Here is a 26,544-nt window from a genome sequence, read left to right on the forward strand (position 1 = left end):
CATGCTGGTTACACCAGGCGTGGAGCCAGGTATTGAGAATCTTCTGTATCATGCATCCTGTCTGCCTGTTGGGCCTGTCTCAGGGAAGGTAGGGTGCGATTCTAGTAGTCTGTCTCTCTCGCTGTCCCTGATACTCCTCAACCCACTCACCACCTCCTCTCAGGGCTCTGTCACTAAGCAGAGGAGTTCCTCTCCCTGGGCACACCTCCCACAGTGTGCTCACTACTGCTGTCAGATACTGGCATAAGAGCAGGGCACACCCTGCAGCCTGACACTTGGGTAGCAGCACGTTCCCATCGGAGCTCTGTCTGGGAAGCTGCGTCAGTCACAGCGGGTGCAGAGTTTAGAGAGGCCGTGGCCTTCTGCTGGGTGGATACCATTGCTCCCTGGTTGAGCTGGCACACCTACAGCGCCCTTCCTGCGCGCCAACTGCTGCAGTGCTCCTGGTGGCTAGCGCTCCCCTGGGGCTTCTTTTATAGGTGTAGGGGCTTGGCTGCCATTGCTCCTGGCCCTGCCCAGGTCTCGTCAGCCGCTGTGGTGCGAGCTGTGGGTTCCTGGCGGGTCTCTGGGCTCCCTCTGAGGTTCCCTCTGTTCAGGAAAACTCCCCTGTGCCAGCACTGGAGCTGTTCGCCTCGGTAGTCTCCTAGTAAAGTAATAGTCATATAATACTTGTAGACCTCTGAGATTTCTGTTCGCACACCTGTAATATTTAATGGTGACTTAAGAACAGACAAAAGTAATTACACTGTATTCCATGAGAAACACTTCAAATTCCTCACTGGTTACAAAATACTAGATGTCGCATACTTAACTTGTAAATTATATATTTAAAGGAGGAGAAAATTAGGAAGTTTTAGGATTCAGAGAATAAAGTGAATGTCATGAAAAGACTCTAAAGCTATTCAGCAGAAATGAACATGTGAGTATGATGCCCTAAAACAAATCATAGTTGTATTCTTCATCTATTTTGACCTTGTAAATCTATTCCTTGTATTTATAAGGCTTTTCTTATAAAGAGAGGGGCCCTATATCTCTCTTCTTCTATGATTTCTTTCCATTTTTATTTAGGATTTTTTGGAAGCAATCTCCCGGATTACCAGAGATCAGAGATTATGATGTTTATTATGGGAAAAGTACCTGTTTTGGGGACAATTTCACAGTCACTGGATACCAGTCACCTTGGGTTTGTATATCCTACATTTTTTAATTTCTAATTAAAAATTTAGAATTTAGAATCCTGATAAAATAAGAAGTTAAAAAAATTAAGAAAAATGAAATGCAAATTTTCATTCAGTAGCGGCTGTATTAAATTTCTAATTTAGAATTTAGAATCCTGATAAATAAGAAGTGAAAAAAATAAAGAAAAGTGAAATGCAAATTTTCATTCAGTAGCGGCTGTATTAAATTCCATGCAGAATCAAGGCAAGCACAGTGCCAGCAGTATGAAATCAGTCTCCAAACACATTACTGATAAAAAATACCTGATTGGAGTACAATTTATTTTGCACTAAAATATTTCTTTTCTCCACATCTGTACAGTGTTTCTGAAATTATCTACTTAACGGTGGTTAATTCTGTAACTTCTTATATGTGTGTTTTGTGACTGAGGGAAATTGAACTATGACTACAATTTTTCAAATGGCTGCATAATTTACAACTGTGTTTTGTTTTTTCTTTATTCTGTACAAGCTGACTTCAGATTAAGAAATAAACTGCAGAAATTCCAGTGAATTTGTTTTGGTTTAGATTTTCCCTATTTATTTAGAAATAGGAAAAAGTTATAGGTGGTCAGACTGCTGTAATAAACCCATAATTAAAAAGCTGTCATATGCTGAAGTAATATTTTTCCCTGTAACATGAATAATTATGTTTAAAGACTGCTTTTCCTCAGTATGGGGAAAGTCACTGAGAAGGCTGCAGCTATTCTTTCCAGGTATGGATGGATACTTTGTACCACGTATGTCTGATCCCCTGCTAGCTTAAGTAGGAAGTCATTGTCATTCTCCGGGCTTCTTGGTAGCTTTTCATATAGTATTGTGTCCCTGCAGTATGGGACGCTATTCCATGGAAGATAGAAATCTGTCTGTGCCAGGCAGTTACTAATCATTAAGAAGGTATCTGAAATATGGATCCATTTAGAATTCTGTACTTGGATTACCAGTTGGCGTGGGGGTGGGGTTTTTTTGCTTTTTAACTATACAATTTTCCTTCATGGGTTTCTTTGTAAACATGGGACTGAGTACTATGTTAGTATGATGTGCATATGTCATTCTCAATAAAGCAGGCTCTCTGACTGCTGATACAGTCTTGCATTACTTACCTGAAAATCTGGTCTCTGCTACACAAGACATTTGAATGATACTGCCAACTGGATATAGCCAGGATTATAGCCAGTGAAGGTGGAAGTTTCCACTGTTACGTAGGGGTCAACTTTGGTGAAGAGGCCTGCTCTTCCCTTATGCTATTTGGTGAACAAAAGGGTTTGTACCTTTTTTACTTTCTTGAAAGAGTCTTTTTGAATGGAGCAATTTATTCAAAGTGCGCTTGTATCTTGTAAGATCTTGCAAGAACAGTGCGTATGTGACTATATACCAATAGGTATTTAACTTCTTTTAGTACCAGCAGATGGAAGATGAGAACAGATGAAGAACAGGTTAAGTGGTGTTCCACGTACCTTCCTGTGATCTGAAAACTGAGGGTTCTTTCAGTTTTTCTTGCTGATTTTGCAGATAACTTTTTTTCAGTCTCAAAGTTTTGGTGTCTGACTTAAACAAGAAGTGTCTTAGTTTCTTAAAAGACTCAATTATGTTTTAATTCAGAAGAAATTATGAGTGCTGATGCTTGTGAAAGTTAAGTCAAGCACATAGCAGTTGAACATTTCAGATACAAAGATGTCTGAATGAAACGTGAAGATTTAGATCTGCTTCACATATATCATTTACTGGTTTTTTTTCAGTTGCATTTGCTTCGTTTTTTAAGCCTTCCTATAAATGTCCCTTTCAAAAACATTTAGTTATTTCACCTCATTTGGAGATATTTGTCCCTTATTTGTGATCATCCAGCATGCCTTCCAAGACTGCTGTATTCACTTGTCAAAAACACAGTTGTTAGATTGATGTCTGGAGCAGAACAGTATTTTGAAGATATGCAAAGAAACTAATTTTCAACTTTTTTCCAATTGTAGAGATTTGGGAACTAGGAGGATTCAAATCATGTTATTGAGATCTTTACTTATGGTAAGCCTTCTGTGTTCAGTATATTATGTTATAAGCACACAATGTTTCACTTTATGTATACGTTTACACATATAAGTACAGTATTACAACTCTGTATTACAAAATTAAACATGTCTTCACATTACATCGATCTGTAGTTCTACTGAGTCAAATTGTGACAGCATTTTCCCAACTTACGTTACAAGCAGCTCAAGAAATATTCCTCCATCTCTTAGAGCACTTTAGTGAATATCAGTTATAATTTGATCTGGAGATCCAAAAGAACATCGCAGAGTAGGCTGAGTTGACTAGTTCTGCCAGCAATGCTAGCAACATGAAAGTGAAGTCACTTTTGTCTCTGACACCAGAAAAGCTGTAATTAGTAGAATGGCTAATAGTTTTAAAACTGTAGGAATGGATGCCTATCTCCAAGCCTTAGAGCCTCAGGCACTGTTGTTCTTTCCTTCCTAGTATTTCCCAAGTTTCTTGTAAGGTATAATTAACTGTTTTATTACAAATACATTTTTCAACTGTAAACCTTTAAAGAGTATTTCTGGAAATACATCCTGATGGTAAGAATCAGAAATGGGTAGTAAAGGAGGCTCTTGCCTGTAGAATCCTGGCCTATTTTGTTGCAGAAGCTGAAAACTGTTTAGTAACTGAAGTAGGGGAAATAGCACAAAGAATGATTTCATGACTAAAGCAGTAGAATGCCTTCCTGGAAAATGAGTTTCTATCCTTGCTTTGACATGAAATTTGTGTGTGGTGTTAGGCAAATCAGTTAAACCATTCTTTGCTTGTCAGAATATGAAATCCTAGATTCTCACTTGCAGAAGAGCTGTGCGTTCACAGTCGCAGTTTAAGGACGGAAAACATGTTAGAAAGGACCTCAGAGGGCCGTTTTGCACATTGTCTTCATTAAAGATAGACTCAGCTATGCCTAAACTGTTCCTGACGATATTCATCTCACCAGTCTTAAAAATTTCCATTGAAGTCAGTAAGAACTGTTCTAATTATTTGGAGTGCTGCATAGCCTGTAAATATGTTTTAGGGGATTCAAATTTTGCATGTGGAAGGAATTTTAACATTTTTGACACTGAATTTTGTTTTAGATCCTCTTTTAGAATATATAAAAGTAAAATCCCATCGTGTCACAAAGATGTGAAAGTGAATGTTTTGATGCTTAGTGAATTACTCAGACATTGATAAATATTGTGGAAAAAATGTGGGAAGGAATTTGTGTTCAGAGCAAAGCTTTTATTGTGGTATATAAGGTGTAGTCTGCACACATAATAAAGAACTGGAAACTACTGAACCCTGCCTGTTCTGTGTACTGAACTGAGCATTGCACATCATGTATTCTTTACAAAAGAATAATACTTCATAAGATAATTAGTTGGTTGTCATGCATACACATAGGCAGACAACTTAATGCTGGATAGGCAATTAAAATCTGGCACTTCATTAAAAGTATGCACTTCTTGCAGCCTTACTGCTTGTAGTATTGTATAATTTTCCATTTTCAGAATGATTGATTAGATACCTTCAGGTACCCTCATGCTCATCTGCCAACCAGTTTCCTTTCAACCTATTCAGTTATGCTGTAGGAATAGTGCTTGCTCACATGTTGTGGTTTAACCCTGGTAGGCAGCAAACCACCACCCAGTGAGTCGCTCACTCTTCCCAAATGGGACTGGGGAGAGAATCAGAAGGGTACAAGTGAGAAAAGTGAGTTGAGATGAAGACGGTTTAGTAAGTAAAAAAAGGAAACAAAGAAAAACAAAAGCAACAAAAAAGAAAAACAAATTATAAAAATTAAAACAAAAACCAAGCAAACAAAAAAAAACCCCCCCCAAACAAACCACAAAAAAACCCACCCAAAACCTAATTGCTCACCACCAGCTGACTGATATCCAGCCAGTCCCTGAGCAATGGCAGCCCTTGCAAACTGCCCCCAGTTTTATTGCTGAGCAGGATGTCCTATGGTGTGGAATATCCCTTTGGTCAGTTGGGGTCAGGTGTCCCGGCTGTGTCCCCTCCCAGCTTCTCGTGCACCCTCAGCCTGCTCACTGGTGGGGTGGTGTAAGAAGCAGAAAAGGCCTTGACTCTGTGTCAGCACTGCTCAGCAATAACTAAAACATCCCTGTGTTAGCAACACTGTTTCCAGCACAAATCCAAAACACAGCCCCATACTAGCTACTGTAAAGAAAATTAACTCTACCCCAGCCAAAACCTGTTCAACACAATTCACATGTAAAAGCTGTAATGGTATGGAATATGCATAATGAAGATACAGTTATTATGCAAAGTCTTAAATAAACATATGATTGCTTTTATTGTAATTAAATTTTGGATTATTTTGTTCCCATCAACCTCAACAGCTTATGCTTGGCAGTTTCTGAATCCCGTTTTGTTTCTGAGATTTTTAATATTCTGGTAACCTTCACTTTAAGGGACAGTAACATTTTAAACATTTCTGGCTGCTGTAAATGTTCAGCTGATGAATATTTAAATTGTCAGATTGAAATTAACTTTTCCTTGTGTGCCTACAGACCTTGCTTTAAATAAAAGTAATCGAATGAGGCAGGTCAGCGGTAGTATTAGTTTAAAAAAAGAAAAAACAACACCATAGTACCAGATTTCTAAGAAAGTGAATGTTTCCTGCTTGCTTTCTTCTTTGCAATAAAGCAGTATCCATAAATGTTTAAGATGTACATATAGGCCCTGATTTCTCTTTTTTTTTCTTCACATGAGTATACTTGGTACCATATATGAGCAACTCAGAGCCTGAAATGGAAAAATCTCTATTGGAATGATTACCATCTTCATTTTATGCCCTGCAACTTTTCATAGGCTGTTTTTCAAAAAGATTTTGTAAATGATAACTTTATTTTTTTCTTTCGGGTGTGTTGGTAGAGGAAGGATCCTGTGTCCAGTGCTGGAGTCCTCAGCACAGGAAGGAGATGGACCTGTTGGAACGGGTCTAGAGGAGGGCCACAAAAATGATCAGGGGGATGGAACACCTCTCCTGTGAAGAAAGGCTGAGAGAGTTGGGGTTGTTCAGCCTGGAGAGGAGAAGGCTTTGGGGAGACCTTATTGCAGCCTATCAGTACTTAAAGAGGGCCTATAAGAAAGATGGGGACAGACTTTTCAGCAGGGCCTGTTGCGACAGGACAAGGGGGAATGGCTTTAACCTAAAGGGGGGTAGATTGAGACTAGAGATAAGGAAGAAATTTTTTACGCTGAGGGTGGTGAAACACTGGCACAGGTTGCCCAGAGAGGTGGTGGATGCCCCATCCCTGGAAACATTCAAGGTGAGGTTGGAGGGGGCTCTGAGCAACCTGATGTAGTTGAAGATGTCCCTGCCCATGGCAGGGGGTTGGACTAGATGACCTTTAGAGGGCCCTTCCAACCCAAACTATTCTATGAAATACCACTTTAAAACAGATGAGGGTGTTCATTTGAAGATGAGTATTAAAGTCCCTCCAAATTCATAGTGGGGTTAGGAATTTTCAAAACTAATACGCTATTTCCATTTGAATCCACCTTTCAGATGCCGAAGCAAGCCCACTAAAAAGTGAGTGACAGCTGCAAGTAATTCTTACAATGCAATAATGACACATTAATTTTAATTCCAACAATGAACAGGTGACTTCAGGATACAAAGCAACAACGGTAACTAATGCACTTCCTCCCCCGTTTCTGGACCCGTTACTGTCTCCTTCACTCATGGAAGACTCTGAGCTAAGGCAGCTGGTCTTGGAAATACTGCATAATCTCATTGATCGGCATGACAACAGAGCAAAGCTCAGAGGGATACGGTAATTCTTTTTGTTTGCTTTGGCCTCCTTTAAATTCTAATTCAATGTCTGAATGATAAGTACTGTTGATTTTTAAATATTTTTCCTAACATGAAATATTAATGTACTGTTTTGATAAATAGACAGTGCTCAATGTCATTTATTGATGGCAAGAGTTTCACAGGTAAGCCTCAGGGCGTGATACCTTAAATGATCATTCCAAATATTTGTTAGCTTAACTGTGGAAGACAGAATATGGTATTTTATGTAGAGAAAAAAAAATACGTGCTTGTCATAATTCTGGTTATGATTCTCCCTCTTCAACTGAAATTTGAATGTCATTGTGAAACATGGATATAATTAAAATGGAAATTGCTTCAGGAGTGTTGTGGTTTAACCATTTGTTTGAATAGTTCACATATTTCACATCCTCTTCCCTTTCAACTTCTTTTTGCTAAAATTACGTTTGTTTCCTTTGTAGAATAATACCAGATGTTTCTGATCTAAAGATAAAAAGAGACAAAATTTCAAGGCAAGATGTGAGCTTCATGAAAAAGGTAATAGAATGAAAAAGTTAACTTTTCTATCTAGAAAGAAGATAAAGTAACTGAACCAGTTGCTGTGCTTTTCTTCTACAGCTGTGTTTTTGCAACAAGTTGCAAAGATCAGTATCGAGTGATTTTAGTTCAAATTCCAGTGATTTCAATGTTTAGGTGCTCTAGATACTTGAGAGGTGGTTCCATGGAATAAAATTTCCATTTATGTCTTCAGTGAAAATCCTTGCATGCATGAAATTAGAACAGTGTCTATCTAAACCATGATTCTGAAAAGACCTCCCTATAGTTAGATCCCTGTGCAGCATTTCATTTATGCTCAGTAGTAGTTTTTAATTTGTATGGCTTTTATTTTGTTGTATTTTCAGATTTTTTTTTTTAATTTAAAAATCCTTTTTTAAAATGTCTTATGTTTTAAGTAAAGATGTCAAAGAAAGTTAACCTGGAAGAAAAAAATGCACCTACTTACAAGATTGTTTTTACAGGACATTGTGCCAGTTGACTTCTGAGCATGTTTGGTTCTAAAGAAAAACGAGGGGTGTTTTTTGGGGTTGGTGTTTTTTTTTTTTGGATGATGCTTATGTGGAGTGAAATTGCTTCTTTACAATAAAAACCTTATTTTTTACATGGGAAAAATGTTTATAATTATTAGTGTGCTCTGTCATTCCTGACTATAGTTTATCTGTGTAGGTATGTTTGTAAACAAAACCCACAAATTACTGAAGTCAGCTCAAGCAGGCTTTAGAATGTTTATCACAGTTATCTGCCTGAGAAAATATATTCATTTCTCACAGCTGTCCCATGCTGCTTTGTTTTTGTTTCCTATTAGCTGTGAAATAAAAAAAATGTGTGTCCTCAGAGTGCTGACTTATTTTAATATTCTAATTACAAGAATCGCAAGCATTGCAGTTTAACTTGTCCAGAGGCAAAAATACTATATATATAATAATATACAAAATAGAATTGTGTGGCTTTCAAGTAACATTGGAGATACGTGTTCTTGCTAAGTTAGTACAGTTGATATTCCTTGCGGTATATTTACACCTGTTTTGATTAATACTGGAATAATACAAATATAAGGAATACTCCAACTTTGGCAATTATTAGTAATGCATCTTTGTAAAAACTGAATTAAATTTTAATTCATCTATTTAATATCTAGGATTTAAAACAGTTTGGATAAGTTGTAGTTACTGATTTTGCTAGATGAAAATTTTAATTCTCAAACTATTTGAATTATTAACACTCTCATCTGAAAAAGAGGATAGGAGAGGAAAAGAGACTCTTAACAGCTCAAGACAAGATTATACAGTCTCCAAAAAAATGTATTAGCCCTGTGGAATGAAGTCAGTCAATAATTATCTATGTGATAGTTTCAGGTGCGTATCATAAACCTAATGTTACTCACCTAGTCTAGATGTGTATGTTAGCAGCCTACTCTTTCTAGAGTCTTTGCATAATCAAAGGAAAGGGGTGAAGCACCTCCAGAAGTCCATTAAGATCTGAATGACCATCTAGGCTTGTTTGATGTTAGATGGGGATCCTAAGGCAATTGTGTATCATACTTAGGAATTTCGGTACCTAAAATTAGGTGGATATTCACAAAACTGTCTTCATCTCAGTCCACCTTCTCAAAGCCAGGAGGTTTATTTCTGTCCTTTCTTTAAAGAGAAATACTGAACTTCTTTCATTTTACAATCTTCTAGAAAGATACTATGTGTCGAGAAAATGCACATAATTTTAAAATCATTTATTTTCATATCTAGGTGCAATTCTTTATCAGTGAGATGAATATTTTCATTACTTTTAGTTTCCAAATATACTGTGTCTTTAAACAGTTAACCTTTACTGTGCTTATTTCATAGTAGCTTCTGTGCTTTGCTAATAGCTCTGTATCCCTCTTCTCTAAATAAAGCATATGTTTGAACAGCTATATATTTGGTTTTAGAAGTAATGAGATGACTACTAGCATTTTTATTATTTCTTAAGTGAATATGTTCTGCTTGAAAAACAGATGTTAAAAATGAGTTTTCTTAGTCCTTCTAAAGCTGAACTAGTACTTCCAGAGGTAAAGCATCAGTCCTTAGATCTTGAACATTAACTGTGTCGACTGATACAGACCTGTATCCTCTACAGATTAAGAATGCTGGGATGGTACTGAGTCATGTGTTGCATACAAAACCTGCTTCTTAACCTGCCTTTCTGTATTTTCTTTTTTTTTGTTGTTAAAATAATAGTTTCGTTACAAAGATTTGGTTAAGGACAGCATTACGAGGAAAGGAAAGTCACTTTTGAAGTTGAGGGTCTTTCATTAGATAACCTATGTTCTTCACTAGAGCTAGAGCCTCCGTATGCACAGTAGTAAAAGAGCCCGACTCATCTTCTGAAACACCCCCTAGAAGAATTTTTTCTCAGTTTGTTCTTCAAGGAGACTTGCTTAATGAGCAAATATGATGTCTTCACAAGGATAACCCTTGAAGCTCCTCAGTTACTTGGACGTTCTTGAGAATGTTTCAAGATCTACTTTTTATTTTTTCCTTTTCATAAATGCGCAATTTTTTTCCTGAATATTTCAATAGGAAATGAATGCCAGTGTCTGACACACAGTGCAGTATTCATCTGCAATTCCCTGTATCATCTTGTCCATCTGTATGCTTCTACATAAAATATAATAGTACTGTATTTATAAAGAAGCTACTGTTATGGTAGTAAATGAATGGTCTTCTTGATTAATCACGTACTTGTTTGTGTATGTGTGTTTATACATGTATTTTATCCTTTATTATTTTAATTCTCTATCCAAAATGATCTAAATTCAAAGTTGGCTCTGCTTGGAGTAGGGAGTTGGACTAGAGGACCTTTAAATATCCTTTCTAACCTAAATTATTCTATGATTTTAATACTCATTTCTCTTTTTTTGTCTTTTATAGCATGGCCAGCAGTTGTACAGACACATCTACTTAGGCTGTAAAGAAGAAGACAACGTCCAGAAAAACTTTGAACTGCTGTTTACATCTCTAGCTCTTACCACAATTGAACTAGCCAATGAAGAAGTGGTTATTGACCTCATTCGATTAGCTATTGCTTTGCAGGTATGAGTCTGAATCAGTGTTGGGTTCATTGATTAATAATTTATATTGGTAGCTGGAGATGAGGATAACTTTTTTGTTTGCATATCCAAATTGGAAATCACATCATTCAGCCCTAATTTGATCGACCCATTAAGGAAGTGCGCTGTGTACATAACACTTATTAATAGGGAAACTTCAGCTAAGATTTGTTACAAACTTCTACAACATGTTCTCCTCAGGAAATATGGCAGATGTGGAAATCTGTTGAAACATTCCATAGAATCACTGATATATTCGTTAGCAGATTGGGAAGGTATCCTTACAATCTTGCGTCAGTGTTCCGTATAAAATATATGGAATGTCCTCACCTTGGAAGAAAGCTTTCGGTTAATTAATCCGTTGGAAATATTTGTCAAACCAGGCTATTTAAGGCTTTATTCCTTAACATTTCCTGTACAGGATCAAACGTTATTTCATACTTGCATACAGTCCACAGTGAAACTGTATAACTTAGCAGGTTTATCTGTGTTGAAATTAAAGCATTCAAAAAAATAGTGCTAGCATGTGCCATGGAAAATTGATGAAATTGTCCTGTTTTCCCTGTTCACATTCCCTAATGTGCACCTGCATTGTGAAACCTTTGAAATGCAGAGTGCATCCTCAGTTTTAAAATATGTCACTGAACCAAATCCTTATTGATGAAAATGACATTAGGAGTATGAACATATAAATGTGGAAATGCTAATAAGCATTAAATAATTCCCTTTATGGTACTGTATCTGTGATTCACAAGAGAGATTTTTATTCTTAAACTACTGTTTATAGTTTTCCTGAAAAAAGTTATCATCAGCAGGGGGTCCTTACGGGAATCTTAAGGACAAGAGACATTAACCTGTACTCTCTTTCTGAGAAACAGAAGTTTCAGTGGAGTAGGTTTATTTCTCTTCGTAGGGGTTGAATCCTTCAAGCTCTCTAACTTCAGATCAATATATACCTAATGCAAGAGTGAGCTAGAAGACTAGAACTTTAAGGTGAGAGGTTTTAAATGCCAGGTATTACTAGATAGTCAGCTAGTGTTACTAATAATAATTTTGGCTTCCATATATTCGGGACAGCCTGTTAACTTTGGAGGGTGTGATGCTATCCTTTATATTTCAGGACATTGCCATCATCAATGAGGACAATCTGCCAATGTTTAATCGTTGTGGTGTCATGGCATTGGTTGCAGCGTATCTAAACTTTCTGAGTCAGATGATTGCAGTTCCTGCCTTTTGTCAGCATGTCAGCAAGGTAACACATAATTAAGTAGTTTAAGTCTTTTAGAACAGTACACATTCTACTGTAAAATGGGTAAGTAACTTCTGTCAAGTAATTGCTTGTGATGTTGATCTGTATTTGTGTCCACCAACATTGCTTTTTGTCTTTGGGCTCCGATGGCATTACTTGCTGACTCTTAAAACTACACACAGAATATTCTTCTCTCAAGGTATAGCATTTTTATTTTGTTTACGGTACTGTATATAATGGGCTAAATCCCCATCTGGTATAAGACTTTACAGCCTCACTGGCTTTGGTAAAACAGTACTGACATGCACAACACCGTGAGAACCAGATTTTTAGTCTAAAGGGTGAGTGCCACAATCTCTTTCTCTGGTTAAAAAAAAATTCTAAAGGCCTCATTTGTGCTGAGGTAGATATTAGTGAAGGATTGGTAATCTGCTACAGCAGAACCTCTTTAAGCAGTTTAGTCGCTGGAGAAAATAGCTATGGAACTACTCCATTTGTACAATTTGTCTTGGTTTTTTTCAGGTCATTGAAACTAGAAGTCTGGAAGCATCTTATTTTCTACCAGAGACAATTTTCAAAGACAAATGCAAGTAAGTAGATATAGAATGTGAATTAATGAATAGTGAAGTACCTATTTTACTATTAAAAATCACACATCATGGAAATATGTTGCATATGTGAAAAATAATTTAGAGGTTTAATAGTGTACAGGATAGGCAGAAGAAAACCAAGCATTAAAAGCATATATGCATACATGAAAAAACCTGTTTTTCAAACTTTTTATTGTAGTCAGAGGCACTTATATCTACACAATATGATGCTTGGTGTAAGTGCTAACACAGCAAAATACATTTTCACTGAATCACAGAATGGGTGAGGTTGGAAGGGACCTCTGGAGATCATTCGGTCCAACCCCCCTGCTCAAGCTGGGTCACCTGGACCAGGCAGTCCAGGACCACATCCAGATGGCTTTGGAATATCTCAAAGGATGGAGACTCCACGACCTCCCTGGACAACCTGTGCCAGTGCTTGGTCACCTTCACCGTAAAAAAGTATTTCCTGATGTTCCAGCAGAACCTCCTGTGTTTCAGTTTGTGCCCGTTGCTTCTGGTCCTGTCACTGGGCACCATTGAAAAGAGCCTGGCTCTGTTGTCTTTCCACCCTCCCTCCCTTAAGGTAGTTGTACACATTGATAAGATCCAGCTTCTTTTCTCCGTGTTGAACCGTCCCAGCTCTCTCAGTCTTTCTTCATTGGAAAAATGCTCCAGTCCCTTAATCACCTTAGTGTCCCTTTGTTGGACTCTCTACGGTAAGTCCATGTCTCTCCTGTCCTGGGGAGCCCAGCACTTGACACGGTACTCCAGGTGTGGCCTTACCAGTGCTGAGTAGAGGGGAAGGATCACCTCCCTTGACCTGCTGGCAATACTCCTCCTAATGCAGCCCAGGATACCCTTAGCCTTCTTTGTCACAAGGGCACATCACTAGCAAATAGCAAATACTATTACTCTGCAGTTTTTTTCCATTTAACAGAGACCATATTCTCTCAAGATGTAGCAGAATAGGTGAGGAACATAATTTAGGTAACCAAGAAGTGTTAAGGTAATTTAAAATATTGCAGAGGTAGTCAATGGACTCATTTTGGAGTGTATATTTATTCCTAAATAACTGAGCAAGTTTTATTTCTATCAAATCATTACCGTTGACCCTTTCTGGTTGCTTGCAGACATTATAAAAGTATTTTACTTAATGAAGAAATCTCTGTTGGTAGATAATAATTTCAAATATGTATTTTGACAGTCTTCCAAAATCCTTAGAGAAGCATGAAAAAGATTTATTTTTCCTGACAAACAAGATTGCGGAATCATTAGGAGGCAGCGGATACAGTGTGGAAAGGTTGTCAGTTCCATACGTACCCCAGGTAACAGGTAAGTGGTGATTAGTGGCAAAACTGCTAAGTACCAGTTATTGAGAATATTTGCTTAATGTGTTGTGTGCCAATGAAATGTAGTGTGACTACTTGGCAACAAAACTTAATCATAGTATAATTTTGTTTTCTCAAGATTTTTTTTTTCTCATTAGCTACAGTATTATTGCTAACAAGTTTCAACTTTGTGTCCTTTTAAGATTTTTTTTTTTTCCTTAAATTCAGGAGGTTGGGCAGAAAGTTCTTGAACCCACTTCGATTCTTTTTAATGAAGTCTTTGCTTTTGAAAGAGTACCTAAGATGATAGTAGTGATTACTGTTTTTCTGTATTCTCTTGAGTTAGCAGGCGAGGAAGGGTTATGCAAGTTGGCATACATTATCCTTTTTATCTAAACACTGGATGAAACATATTCCATCCTTTTGCCATATGGCCTTGTGCTGACCTGAGTTATTGGCCTTAGTCAAATTCTCAATGAACAGATGTTAATTTAATCAAGAATGTTATGTTTTCCTCCATTAGATACCTATGCTACCTTAGTGTCGGGTAACACAATGAAAATAAAGTATGCCTGAGGAAGATTTGTGAGAGTTTGTGCTACCCAGAAGGCAGGAATTTTGTGTGAATGACTAGCTAGTATGTGATGTTGTGTGGTTTTGGTTTTTAATATATTTTCAACAGCCAATTGAGCAACTTACTGAAAAAAATTGTTTGAAGAATTTGTTTTATTAACCGTGTGTGTTTTGTGGCTGTTCGTAACTCGTTGCTATTGTAAGAGGCTACGGGACATCCCAGTCTGAAGCATGACCTTTTTGTAAAATAAAAGTACCTAGCAGGAAAATGTGATTCCTATGTTTTGCAGCTCATGCATAGAAAGAAGCATAGTACTTACGGACAGTGAATGCCAGATCTGTCACACTTGCAGTACGATTCAGAGACATTGCTGCCTGCTCTTGAATAAGCTTTTTTGGATAGCTGCTAAGGGAGGGAATGAGTTCTCCAGAACAGCAGATGTGGTTTTGTCCCAAGTGCTAGCAAGCAAACTAGTGAAATATTCTGACACAGCTGCAATGTCTGTGTTTTCTATTGCTGGTTGTCGTCTTCTAAAAAGGAAAATGTTGCTATACTTGACAGATTATTTCTTCTGGCATCCAAAAAAAACAGTTAACGTTATATTTTAGTATTGGCAGAAGAGGTAGGTAGCAAGTAAGGAAATGTTACATTTTCAAATTTTTACTGTCTTTCAGTGAATGAGAATGGAATGAGAAAGCCTGGTTTGAAATTTGTTAAGCCTCTTCTAGAAATTGAGACATATTTGTACCCAAATGACCTTGCTAGGGTTTTCTTGGATACTTTGGTAAAAATGCATTCCTACACAGGAAGATATGCAAGTTCTGACATCAAGGTTAAGTGAGTTTAGCTGCAAGTATGTGATTAACTGCCTCTTCAAGTGATGAGAAACGGCCATATTTAATGCTAAATCTTAGTGTATGTGAATCAGATGGGTGGTTGTTGGGTTTTTTTGTAATCTTTTTGTAAAGAGCAGTAACCAAAACTGGTTCCGTGTCTGTTATCATGCCTGATTAGAATCATTAATCTCTGATCCTGTGGGATATTGAGCTTCCAAGGTTTTCATTTAAGTAAATCAGGACCAAAGTGAATATTTTGGAATTCTGAAACTTTTCATTTTCTACTTCAACGAAATGTTTCATTTCTATTATAATGCTAGAATATAGTGTTTCAAAATATATCATTAATTTTAGTAAAAGATGGATCTATTTTTTGTATATTCCTGTGACAGTTATGGTTGAACCCAAAAAGCCAGTAAAGACTTTATCCTAATTATTTCTCGTATTTCTGAATATCAATGATATAATGCTTAACAATGACTTACGGACATAAAATCATCATCCTGTCTTTGTTTCAGGTTTTGGTACTTCTTATCAATTTGGAAAGACATTCGTATTTGCAACTTTTTGTACCTTGTTCTCTTCCTTATTTGGGGGAGGGAGGAAGCTGATAATTTAAATGTACATTTAATCATTTTTTGTCTATACATATATAGTTTATCTTAATTTAGCTCTATTTCCATCAGGCAAAAAGCCTCATAAATGCAGACACAAGTCAAAAGGTAAAAATAAGTTGTAGGTCAGCCTGCTTTCCTGCTAGCTGTGGTGTGTCTGTATAGGATGTGCACAGTCAAAAAAAAATATGCTTTTAGAAGGCCTTTAGATCTTCAGGCCAGAAATTGTGTTGTACTTAGTGTACTTAGTGTTTCCTTCTGCTTTTTTCTTTATCTCCTTGATATACCTCTAGCAATGTTAGCTGCTGCAAGGTTTGCCTTTGTGTTTACTCTTGATTTGGAACTCTACAATATGGTAGCTTCCTGTTTTCTTTTCGTGAGCAGGTAGTAGGACTGTAGGTATCATTTTTGTGATAGTACTAATTACCTCTTTGAGTGACATTACAAGAACTTGGTAGAAAGTTGGAAGAACCTCTCAGCTGTTCACGGAATGATGATTCATCTTACTCACTGGCTGTTCAGGATAGAGGTCCGTTAGTGGGACATGTATACGTGCATATGTTCTGTGTGCATCCCAGCAGTAGCTGGTCTTAGACACTGTCTACCCATCAGCTGTCTCTTGGTTCCCAGTCTCCCCAGTCACTTGCACATGAGCATGTGAGTCCCCAAGGCCCGCAGCCCCATCCAGCTGCTGGTACAGATCCCCCTTGTGCACAGTAATGCACATGTGCATGCACACATGGGTCTCAGTCAACTCCCCAGGCTCCATGCACTTTCTGACAGCTGGCCTGGGCCTCCTGGTCCCTCCAGATGCATTCCCCTCAGAGACAGACTGACACACAGAGAGACAGACAGACATGGGCACTCCCAGATCCCAGGCCACTTGATCTACTCGCCTGCTGATCCAGCTTGATATTCCCTTGTTACCGTGCATTGGAGCTGTGCGCCCTCGCTTGCTGCAGAAACACAGGTCCTCTGACTCTAGTTGCTGCGCTCAGACCCCCGTGCACACACCTGCACAAATAATAGTCCCTCACCCAGGAAAAGAGATATGGGATTTAATCAAGAGATGGGACAGGCTGCACTGATGAGGCTCAGGGCACGGCCAGATGCACGTACCGCTCAGCAGCCGGTTTCCATGGTACTGATGCCTTTATCCCCTTATCCATCTGTTTTCCTTGCTTGCTCCTCCCCAAACCATCTCAGTCCTCCTTTTCCCCACCCTTGGTTCCTCCTCTAAACATCCCATACTAAACCTTGTGCAATCCCAAGATGCTGTTCCCCCACATCCCACAATGTGTCCCGTACCCTGGGCACTGACGCTGCCTTCATCAGTGAGGTGACCCAGAGAGCTGCTCCCATTGCCCCATGGGGTGGGTGCCACTCCTGGACCGTGGGGCCAAGACTCCTGGGACAGCCCTGGTAGGGGTTGGGGCAATGGGTATTGTGGCTCCACCACTGCCCTCATGCCTCTAGGCTCCTTCATGTGCATGGAGACAAGCTTTATATCATATAACAGAAAAAATTGCAATTTTCACAGTTTTTTACCCACTTAAGGTGTTGAATTTAGAGAAGAATGGGCATTTTTATTAGGCAAGTATAGTGAGGCACCCATTATAAAAATGGATTCTATCCAAAGTAGTCCCAAAAATGTATCATCTTGTGTTTGCATGTCAATTACAGAGGGAGCAGCAAGATGGCAGCAGAGATGTAGTTTTGTCTTGTGTTTACTCGAGGGCTAAGGTGCTTTCCTCAGACTCTGTATTGCGTCGTGGACCAGTGAGCCGCCAGGGATTGCGAGCCGTCAGGGATTAAAAATAAAGTAAATCCTTCAATATGCCGCTTCAAATGCTCAGGGACTCTGAGAACCTGGCAGAGATAGCTAGAATGCAGGTGTTTTTCACTAATCTTGTTCTTTCACTGCCTCTTGATCTTAAAATGGCATTTGATTTATATGACTTCTGAAAGTTATTTCTTGATTTTTTTAAAAGCTGAGTATGTTCAGCTCTGCTGGAATGAATTCTGTTTGTTCAAGCTCAATATTTGCACTGCAAAAGCGCTTTGCTAGAAGTGGATTAGACAAAGGTTGCAGAAGAAACAGTATAAATTACCTTGTGGTGGGGGAGTTTTACAGTCGTTCTCCTTATCTTAGTATCAAGTGCCTGTGGGTGCTTCTAACTATGTGCAGTGCAAGTGATGAAATAATAATGGCCGGATCCAAATGGCTTGATCTCAGCTAGAATCTAAAAAGTGATATGGCAATTCATGGTTTTGTAAATGAGATACACGAAAGTCAGGCCACTCAAGTCTCCATTTGTCAGAGGATCTTCGTGACACGTTTGTAAATGCATTTTTACTGTTTTTTTAATCTTATGTTAATATATTAAATGTCAAAAATGAAAAAAGATTATTGGTATGTTTTCTCAGGAATGCAGTCATAAAAGGAAAATCCATCAACTGATGGATCATTTGATCATAATCTGCTTACACATTAATGAAATTGTTGTGCTCCTTTTAGTATCAGCGCAATTGGTCTTATTCTGACAACTTTTTAGGCCTGCTGGACTTGCTAAAATGTTTGTGGGAAGTTAGAAATGAAGAGAATTTTTTTCACCAAGTGGATTTTTAGACTCACTAATATGGTACTTGTAGCAACAAGAATAAGGAAAGATTGTTGTTTGTTTCCATCCAGAAATCTTTATTTCTTCTGTCAGTAAGTCGTCTTCCAAGAAGCCCTTTTCTGTTTCAGAATACGTTCAAATTAAGACCTTAATATTTCAATTTCACAACAAAAAAAATGAGTTCAGGCTTTTGTAAATTACTCTGCAGCAATATATCATCATGTACTATGTTATTTACACATTTGAACAAGATCTCATTTTTTAAAATTGTGGGCTTTCAAGGGAAAGTTGGCAAGGTCTGGGATGAGAGGGGGAAGGGACAATAAAACCAATTTTTTCCTTCATATTTAATAATTTAGAGCAGTAACTGATCATTTTTCATAACGATCCAAATGACAAAATAGATGATTTGGTGTTCAATAGGCATATAGAAACAAATCTGCATCTGATGTGTAGAAATTTGATTGATCATGTTTCAGCTGTTACACAAAAAGTGAGATAAGTTGTTTTTCTTCTAGATGAGGACAGACTGTCCAGGAGGAAGAGCATTGTGGACACGGTATCTATTCAGGTAGATATTCTGCCTGGCAACAACACAGACGATAAGGTATGAAAATCATGGGATATTTTAAAGCAGCACCTTCGAGGGAGGTTGGGGGGAGGAGTGGGAATGCAAATGAAGTTTTCCCAGAAAGTCTAATATCTAATTGTTCTAGCAGTGTTAAATGCTTTGGGGTTTTGATTTTTTTTTTTTAACTCCTAGATTTGTAGACATGTGTTGTCAAGACAGTGATATTGATCTTGCTGTATAAAAATGTCAAGTGTTTTGTCACTATAGTTTTTACAGATAGTACTGCAGAATATGGGGTAGCAATACATATATATGCCAAACAACTAATACTTTATGAGTAAATATTCTAAAAAAATTTCTTTGCATTTTGAGGGATCAAATCAAATTCCTGCATCTGTATCCCTGCATCATTTGAAGTATCTGAGAGTCTTGTTCATCAACACGGAGCTGACAGATACAAGACTAGTGGGAGACCTGCTGTCTTTGAGAGGGGCAGATAAAGACTAGGCAGGCTACGTACACTGCAGTGTTACAGTATCACTTTTCCCTTCCAGAATAGTTAAGCGCACAGTGCTTTAAAGATACAGGAAGGATAAGGTAGCAACAAAAAGTTCATATGTAGGGTACAGGAGCTGATGCTAATTATCCCTTAGGAAGACTGCATTATAATTAAAATTATCCCACATCTTTTGACGCTTCATTTGAAGTATTTCTTAAAATAAATTTCTATTTCTACTGAATCTTTTTCAAGGTTTTGCTGATTTTTATTAACCAGATTTCTGCTGGCTGCGGTGGAGATTAGCTGTTGAAATTGAGGTGTTTGTACCTGCAAATGAGTCCTACCTTTAGCATCTTCAAGCACAAACTGGCTAGGGATGTGAAACAGAAGGTGTGGACAGAGTCAAGCTGAATGTTAGTTAAAAATGCAATGCTAAGCTATTGCAAAGGAGCAAGCCTCATTTTAGAACTTAGATGACATCTTAAAGAAAGTAAATGCTCCGAATAGGAATGGGGATGTTTGCCATTAGTATCCTTTTTTAAAATCATGTATTATATGTGATTGACCATCTCTCTTGAAGGTAGAATTAAATGAGAGAAGTTTCCATTTCATATTTCAAATGATTATGCTGACGTTATGTTAAGCATTGATACATAGACTTTTTTTGAAGAGGATATAGCAGTTGTAGATAAATCAAAATCGTTGTATGGGTTCTCAGTTTAATGTTGTACAGTGTCTTGGATAATGAATTGCTGTTTATCTCTCTTAAAAACAAGAATTTTGTTAAACAGAAACACATGAAACAAAGTATTCCTCCTTTAGTTGCTTTACAATGTTTGTTTACAATGCAAAGGGAAAACCAGTACTTTCCAATTCGATGACTGCAAATTGGTCTTGATACCTAAATAATGAACATGTGAAAAACTTCCGTAGATTCATAGGATCATTTAGGTTGGAAAAGACCCTTAAGATCATCGAGTCTAACCCTTAACCTAACACTGCCCAGTTCACCACTAAACCATGTCCCCAGGCACCACGTCTACACGTCTTTTAAATACCTCCAGGGATGGTTACTCAGCCACTTCCCTGGGTAGCCTGTTCCTTCAGTAATGGTGCTATGTAATTTTTGCTAATTCTTGCTCCCTCATAATGCATGTTTTTGGCCACCTGCAACATAAGATGATACACTGGATGTAACTCCACAGGAGGAAAAAAAGAAAAAAAAGTCCACAAGGATATTAAATCTGGTTCTCTTGCTATGTAGATTAGTAAATATAACATAATCCATAACTGTCAGCAGAATTAAACTGAAAAAAAAAGGAGCATAAGGCTTTATGATTGAGAGGAGAAACTACTTCATTAATGGAAGTTTTAGGATTAATGATGTATGGTATCATTTCTACACTGTCTGAGGTAGAAGGCTGTTTATCCATAAAATATCTGTTATTGTGTACAATACAAATGCAATTGTTTTGTCAGCACAATCAAAGTTTTTTGTTGTGTCAAGTCTGTTAGCGAATCCTGTTCAGGAAGATGGGTTTATTCCACAGTTATCTCCATTTATAAGATGAAAACACTTGTGAAAGCAGCTAGTGCTTCTGTGATATTAATAACCAAATATAATGCTGGCTAATATCAGCAACTACTATGGATGTTAATTAGAAATCTGAAGGGCTGCCATAAACAAGTAATATTTACCAAATATTAATCGTATAAAAGGTGATTATTTCAAAACTTGAATACTCTTCTTCTCTAGCCGTATCCACAAATATTTGACATAAAAGGAGGTTTGCTGTTTATTTACTAACCTTTTATATATTCAGAGGTAGAGAATACAATGCTAATGTAGTAAAATCTGTTAGAAAAGTATAATTTACAGCTCCATCTCCTGAAATAACACTCATGTAAAAAGGAAATAGCTACTTCTTCTGGCTTTTCATTTACAGTAAGTCAAGTCAGTGAATTAAAAAATTGAAAGAATTCAGTGTCTTCTGAATTGGGTGAAGTAACTTTTTGCTACCTTACAGATCTTTTATCTTAAATCATATTAGATCATTCTAAACAATTAGTGTTTATAAGGAAAAAAAAAAGTGCTGCCTGTTTACATGTAATTAGTTTTGAAGGATTAAAGTAAGGCAGTCCAAGACAAGAAGCCATGTTATATTTAGGTGAACACTGTTCTGCCATCTAAGTGTTCTCCCCTAATATTATCACAGTGGTTTCACTGTAAATATACTTACTGAATAGAAATTCTAGGTGTATAAGGAATTGAAACACAAAGATCCATGAGCTGGAGCTCTTCAGAGAAATGTGCATGCATCTTGGTAATTTTGTGGTCCCGAGCAATTCCTAATAAAGTACATCTGCAGCAGCAAATGGGTATTCATACTGCGAAATGAACAAATTTTCTCAGTGCATCAGACATAGCTTGTTATGAAGAGCTCCAATGTTTATGACATAAGCACCAAATTATTTGGAGCCCATACTGGTATGAAGTTAGCTTAAAGCAATAACCATCTTCCACTCTACCCTCCACTACCATCTCTTATTTTAGTATCACATTGCTGGTAACTCAACTAGCCTCAGGAAGCAGTTGCTATTATTCGCAACAGCTGTCTAAGAACTAGTACTGAGGCTTAGCAGTGTAGAAACACCACAGCATATTCCTGACCCAAAGGAGCGTTCTGCCAAAATTCCAGTCCTTTTCCAAAATATGGTTACCATAGAGTGTCTTGACCAGAATTTGGAAAGTTTTTCTTGATCTCACTTGATAAAAATTTCCTCACTAATTGCAGTGCCTTAAAAACATGAATTAGTGATCTGTTGGCTGTCATAGAAACTCCAAATAAAGCTATTAGAAACTTGTAAGGTAGAAAAGCTCTGTGGCCATTTTGTCCTTCTATATTTAGCACATTCCTTATTTTTTTAGAAGCTTGCTATATGTGAGGTTTAAGGGGGTTTGTTTCTTTGTGTTTAGGTTGATAATACTGAAGAAATCACCTTTGAAGCTTTGAAGAAAGCAATTGGTAAGATTTATTACAATTGTGTTTATGCAGCATAGTTCTAGATTACTGTGGAATAGCTACAGAAGAAGGTGTTGCTAGAATAACATAATTAAAATATTACATTTGTTTCTCTTCAGCTAGTAAGTTTATTTAAAACTTCAGTTATTTATTTCTAAATTTCTGAAATGATATCTTGATAATTTTAGTGAATTCATTTTCTGAAGTTAATGTGACTGAATGAAAAGCATCTGGAAATGCCTGTCATCTATTAAATCTGCCCTTACAGGCCAAGCTATAAATAACGTGAGGTTTTCAAATTCCATTGAGTGATCATTTATAAAGCAACTTCAATATTTTTTACATATTGAGATTTTCAGGTCTTCAATACATTCAGAAAATAGATTGTAAGGTCCACATTGTGGACTTCAAAACACTCCATTTTTTAGTTAGTGTATTAATACACATCTGTCTGATTTGTTTAAAAGAATATTTTTCTGACAAGTGACCCACCTACCAGAACTCAGAATTATCCAGTTTCCTTATTTCATATCACTATAAGTAATTACTAATTAATGCTGTCCAGTCCACAAAAATCGTGTTAAAAACATGGATTAGACATGGATGTTTTAAACAATAGACACTGATATTTTAAACAATAATTCAATCTGACAGTTTTCCAAACCTGCCTAATCACTGAGGTACTTAAATTCATTAGATGCTGCAAAGTTCCAGCTGGTTGTAGGTTCACTCAGCCTACGGAGATTGAACTCGCTTTTCCCAAATTCTAATAGAAAATCCTGCCCACTGGTCTGCATGATACTGGGAGGGAGGATACTCCCTTCTTTTCTCTTGCAGCTGAACTTGTGTGCAGTGAGTAAGAAGTGCCATCTTGAGTCCAGATAATAAAACAAAAGGAAGCCTGGATGTACTCATAATTAAAGCACATAGTAAGAAAGGGGCAAAACTGAGGTCCTCAAACCAGCTCCCTGAAATCGTATCTGCATTTTGCTTTAGAAGCAATTACAGATTGACAGCTCACTTGAGTATGGTTGCATCACTTCAAATACAGTGTTTGTTTGCTTTTTTTAATTTATTTTTTAAGATAACAATGGACTTGAAGAACAGGAAAAAGAAAAAAGGCGTCTTGTGATTGAAAAGTTCCAAAAAGCGCCATTTGAAGAAATTGCAGCACAATGTGAAACCAAAGTGAGTTTCTGAAAAATGTTTTACAGCATTGAAGATACTAGTATAAGCATTAATGGGGATGTGCTGGCTAAAGATGATTTATGTTATCATGTCACTACTGCTGTTACTTTTAAAGAAGTTCAGTTCTTTGTCTTCAGCTATTATCTCTACTATTATTAATGTTGGGAAATTCCAATTATTTAAAGTGTGCTTTTGATTGTTCCTAGACCATTTGAAAAGGAATGGAAATCTCATACACTCTTCATCTTGATGTTTTCCTTACTATCTTTGAAATCGAGATTCACGGTCTGTTCCTATTTCATCCTGGGATAACTGGAGCAGTATTTACCCTGTTATATATTTTGCATAACTAAATGTATTTCAGGTTTGTTAAACACCTATCTGCAACAGCAAAATTTGGTATATAGTTCCTTGCACTCCCAAGACAGGCTCACTCAATCTCACATGCCTCTTCAGGGCTCAGAATCCTTGCAGCAGTGAGAAAAGAAATCGAGATAGGAAATGCTGCTTAGATTTGCCATGTGGTGATGTGAAACACACGCACTGAGTATGGCCTGGCACATTCATTTTGGCTTGGTTCAATATATAGTAGTTAATAATTCAATTTTAATCTTTTTCCTAGGCAAACTTGCTTCATGATAGACTTGCACAGATACTGGAACTCACCATTCGGTAAGGCTTTATGCAAGAAGAATACGATCAATGACAAATGAGTTATAAAGCAATTCTGACTACTTTCAGGTGGTCGTGTCATAGAGTTATTAAACACATGTAGTAGGCAGAAAATAATTGACTTAACTGAATGTTGTGGTTTAACTGTGGTAGGCATTTAAGCCCCACACAGCCGGCTGGCTAACTCCACTTCAGTGAGAAGGGGAAGAGAATTGGAAGGGTAAAAGTGAGAAAACACATGGGGTGAGATAAAGACAGTTTATTAAGTAAAGCAAAAGCTGCACATGCAAGCAAAGCAAAACAAAACAAGGAATTCATTCGCCACTGGCAGGTGTTCAGCCCTCCCCCGGAAAGCAGGGCTCCGTCACATGTAACGGTTACTTGGGAAGACAAACGCCATCACTCCGAACGTCCCTCCTTCGTCCTTCTTCCCTAAAGCTATTATTGCTGAGCATGACGTCATATGGTGTGGAATATCCCTTTGGTCAATTGGGGTCAGCTGTCCCAGCTGTGTCCCCTCCCAACTTCATGTGCACCCCCAGCCTACTCGCTGGTGGGGTGGTGTGGGAAGCAGAAAAGGCCTTGACTCTGTGTAAGCACTGCTCAGCAGTAACAAAAACATCCCTGTCTTAGCAACACTGTTCCCAGCACAAATCCAAAACATAGCCCCATACTAGCTACTGTGAAGAAAATTAACACCACCCCAGCCAAAACCAGTACACTGAAAAAGAGTAGTCTTCATCTAAAACAGTCATTTTTATTTTCTTGTTACTATTTATTACGCTTAGGGACATGGTTTAGTGGGCATGGTGGTGTTGGGTTGACGGTTGGACTCGATGATCTTAGAGGTCTCTTCCAACCTTAATGATTCTATGATTCTATGACTCTATTTTGAATCTTTTAGATAGTGGACAATATCCAGAAACCATGTCACAGTGTACTTACATTCTTACATTATTTCTCTATATATCAGTAGTATTGAAGAATGCTGCAGTTTTCCCATTGCTGTATCTGTTTGAAAAAGTAACTAGAAAATGAACACCCAAAATAGTTCATGACATTATTATAGTGTTGTGCACACCCGTTGTGCAGTATGAATAGTATTTGTTAGTAATAAAATGCATTTTCATAGTTCTGTAACATCAGTGAAGTTGATGATTTAGACCAAACTACAAAAAAAAAAAAAAGGCATAATTTCATTAGAATTTCAGGAATAGGATAAAATACTGGTTGTGAGGAGGGGAAGGGTAGGTTACTGCTGTTTCTCAGCTATTCGTATATCAAGTTATAAAAAAGAAAGCAGTCTATATAATTATAAATTATATATATTGATTGTTCTTCTCACACAGTCCTCCACCAAGCCCCTCAGGAACGATGACCATTACTGCTGGACATGCTCATTACCAATCTGTTCCAGTCTATGAGATGAAGTTTCCAGATCTTTGTGTGTATTAAGTGTCTTCTGCAGTCTGCTGGACATTATTTAGAGTAGAGTACAATAGAAAGAACAAGATGAGTTTTCAAATTTTATTGTTTATTTCATCTAAACTAACTTTAAAATAATGATGGACATAAGCCAAATCCAGATTACTCTAGCCAAACTCATGAGACTGTCCTGAGTTGTTTTCTTCTGTAATATATTTGAAGTTAGGTTTTTCATATATCATGTTTCTTCATTTTCCTTCATTTTCATATTTGGGTGTTTGTTTTAGATTTAAAACTTGTCTTGCCATATAGATGAGTATTTCAGTTACATGAGGAATTTGTATTTCTGTAAATTTCTTTAATTTGAGGCATTGTAACTGAAGAACCTGTTAAAGCTTTTTTCTTTTTTTTTTGTTTGTTTTTTTTTCTCCTCTCCACCTCAATTATATATCTAAATAGAATGCTTTTGGCTTGCTTCATCTTAATAAATGTAACCAGAGGAGCGCTACCTTAGCTCCCTTTTGTTCATGCTGTCATAGCTAGCCAACTTGTTTATTTTGGAATATATGGAAAACAACAAATACCTTACATTTGTTCAAGTACAAATAAATGAATTAATGGACACTTGTTAAGTATTTTTTTTGGTGCATCACACACCATGCTTTTTAGACAT

General features: G+C 37.3%; 1 protein-coding gene across 1 annotated transcript in view; it reads left to right on the plus strand.

Moving 5' to 3' along the window:
* The window catches only part of EFR3A (EFR3 homolog A (S. cerevisiae)), an 82,087-nt gene extending 55,960 nt beyond the window's left edge, over positions 1-26,127 (plus strand). Inside the window, exons 13-25 of the mRNA XM_009323359.1 lie at positions 1,069-1,183; positions 3,185-3,236; positions 6,864-7,036; positions 7,497-7,572; positions 10,500-10,661; positions 11,799-11,930; positions 12,450-12,517; positions 13,725-13,852; positions 19,012-19,100; positions 22,541-22,589; positions 23,671-23,774; positions 24,397-24,446; positions 25,796-26,127. Of these exons, the coding sequence (XP_009321634.1) occupies positions 1,069-1,183; positions 3,185-3,236; positions 6,864-7,036; positions 7,497-7,572; positions 10,500-10,661; positions 11,799-11,930; positions 12,450-12,517; positions 13,725-13,852; positions 19,012-19,100; positions 22,541-22,589; positions 23,671-23,774; positions 24,397-24,446; positions 25,796-25,901 (1,304 nt within the window). The 3' untranslated portion in view covers positions 25,902-26,127. The remainder of the gene's footprint in view (positions 1-1,068; positions 1,184-3,184; positions 3,237-6,863; positions 7,037-7,496; positions 7,573-10,499; positions 10,662-11,798; positions 11,931-12,449; positions 12,518-13,724; positions 13,853-19,011; positions 19,101-22,540; positions 22,590-23,670; positions 23,775-24,396; positions 24,447-25,795) is intronic.
* The last annotated feature ends 417 nt before the right edge of the window (positions 26,128-26,544 follow it).

Source organism: Pygoscelis adeliae, unplaced genomic scaffold, assembly GCF_000699105.1.
Source record: "Pygoscelis adeliae isolate BGI_AS28 unplaced genomic scaffold, ASM69910v1 Scaffold103, whole genome shotgun sequence".
Classification (NCBI taxonomy): Eukaryota; Metazoa; Chordata; class Aves; order Sphenisciformes; family Spheniscidae; genus Pygoscelis; species Pygoscelis adeliae.